This window comes from Chenopodium album, chromosome 21 (genome assembly GCF_948465745.1).
Source record: "Chenopodium album chromosome 21, dcCheAlbu1.1, whole genome shotgun sequence".
In the NCBI taxonomy this organism is placed as follows: Eukaryota; Viridiplantae; Streptophyta; class Magnoliopsida; order Caryophyllales; family Amaranthaceae; genus Chenopodium; species Chenopodium album.
Window position 1 is genome coordinate 38,722,354 of NC_137854.1, and position 2,103 is coordinate 38,724,456.

The following is a 2,103-nucleotide window of genomic DNA, read 5'->3' on the forward strand; positions in this document are numbered from 1 at the left end:
TCTCCCTCCCTCCCTCCATTTCATGAGGGGGTTAAAATTGCAACTTCACAAGGAAAGTCGCTTCAAATTTCAAAACAAGACACAAAGCAAATACTGATTGGTTTGAACACACATACACACTCACACACAAAACACAGTAGAAAATTTTGAAGAAACTGCCTTGACAAATACCCACCTCTTTTCTTTCTTTCTTCAATCAATCTTCCCAAAAAACAACAGCAATTTCCTCATTTTCTCTCTCTTCAACTCAAGAAAATAAGGCTGAAAAACCCATCAAAAACCCTCTTTCTATGCAGCAATATCCCCAAGAAAAAATGCCCACTTTCCTAAATCATCAACAACAACCAACAAATCCTTATTTAGAGATGAAAGAATCTCAAATTATAATCCCAAATTCCAACCAAAACCAAATTATTAGTACTAATCTTGAAGATGATAACAACAATTCAATCACCAAAAAACAAAACCCACCAAAAAGAAAATCAAACAAAGATAGGCATAAGAAAGTTGATGGCAGAGGACGAAGAATTAGGATGCCTGCTCTTTGTGCTGCTAGAATCTTCCAATTGACTAAAGAATTGGGTCATAAATCGGATGGCGAAACGATCCAATGGCTATTACAGCATTCAGAGCAAGCGATTATTGCAGCAACTGGAACTGGAACAATACCAGCATCATTCACATCAACTTCAGGGTCCTCTGTTTCAGAACAGAGGACCTCTGTTTCTTCTGGCATTGTTTCTGGATTTTCTGGGGGTTTAAGTTTGATCAATGATAATTTGGGACGAACCCATTTTCAAACTGGATCATGGGGATATGGGTCTGGTTCGGTTCATGTACCGGACCCGGGTTTTTCGAGCTCGAGCTCGAGTTTGATGAGGGAGAATTTGGATTGTAGGCCTAAAATTGGGGTTCATCAAACAATGGGAATGTCAAACTTGAATATGGGTTTTATGAATTTTGGACAACAACAAGGGAGGGATACTTTGGAGCTTGGTTTGTCACAAGATAATGTTAATTTTGGTGTATTGAATTATGGTGCATTTAATCAAATGTATCAACAATTTAGGCAGAGCAGAGAAGAAGCTGGTTTTAGCTGTGATCAACAGGAGAAATTTCTTGATGATGGTGGTTCTCAATGTTCAAGATAAATCCTTGCAAAGATCATAACTTTTTTTTTTTTTTTTGAATTTTAAATTGGTGAGTTTTATTGATCCAGGTTTTGAAGGACTAGTGTGGAAACAAGAAGTTAATCTTGTGTCATCAATGTAAGAATTTTTTTTTACTATTCTGGAAAACTCTTTTCCTCCCTTTTTTGGGTTAAAGGTTCTTAATTTTGTGAGTGGGAGAGGAAAATGAGGTAGAAGTTTGAACTTTACAGATTTGTTTTTTTTTTTTTTTTTTTTTTTTTTTTTGGTTTCTTCCAATTTTCAAATTTGGTTCATTTTGATGTACTAGATATGGTAAGAATTCAAGTAAAGATGTGTGTAATATAGCGAGGTACAAGTACTTGTATGTGATGAATTTGAAATGTTGAACAAAAATGGAAATTGTAGTGGTTTGAACTTAGAACTTTGGAGGAGATGCTTGATTTGGGGTTCATGAAATTCAGTGAATCAGTGATACCTTGTTAATGTTGGTAAAGTTACTCTAAGATTCTAATTGGTTCTTTTTTGAAATGATCAAATTCTCATTGTTTAGCAAGTAGCATTGACACCCAACAAAAAAAGAAAAAAAGAGAATCTCTGTTAAACCGTTGTTACTTTACCATTATGAATTAAGTGTGCATTTAATTTTCCTTAAGTTAAAAGGAAGTCATTAATTATATTGATTATGTCAATTAATAAGATGCAACCATTCTTAGAGCTCTCACACAGTCACACCTAGAGTTGACGATGAATAACAGTTGTCAACGAGTGATTTAGCGAGGACACGAGTCACACGATAACAAACCACATACTATACGACACAATATTGTGTGTAATGGATCATAGATTGTGCCTTTGATTTTACGGGCGGACAAACATGAGCACAAACTTCTACATAACAAAGTAAGAATATTGTGCTTGGTCTTGGTGTTATACGGCATGGCCAATGAAGTCC

General features: G+C 35.3%; 1 protein-coding gene across 1 annotated transcript; it reads left to right on the forward strand.

Annotated features, from left to right (window-relative positions):
• Positions 1-1,650, forward strand: LOC145602661 (transcription factor TCP20-like). The gene has a single exon (XM_081658827.1). The coding sequence runs from the start codon at positions 291-293 to the stop codon at positions 1,149-1,151; it is 861 nt and encodes a 286-aa protein (XP_081514953.1). The 5' UTR covers positions 1-290; the 3' UTR covers positions 1,152-1,650.
• The last annotated feature ends 453 nt before the right edge of the window (positions 1,651-2,103 follow it).

Excerpts from the sequence above, each read along its gene's own strand:
- LOC145602661 (XM_081658827.1), top strand. The coding sequence starts at position 291 with ATGCAGCAATATCCCCAAGAAAAAATGCCCACTTTCCTAAATCATCAA.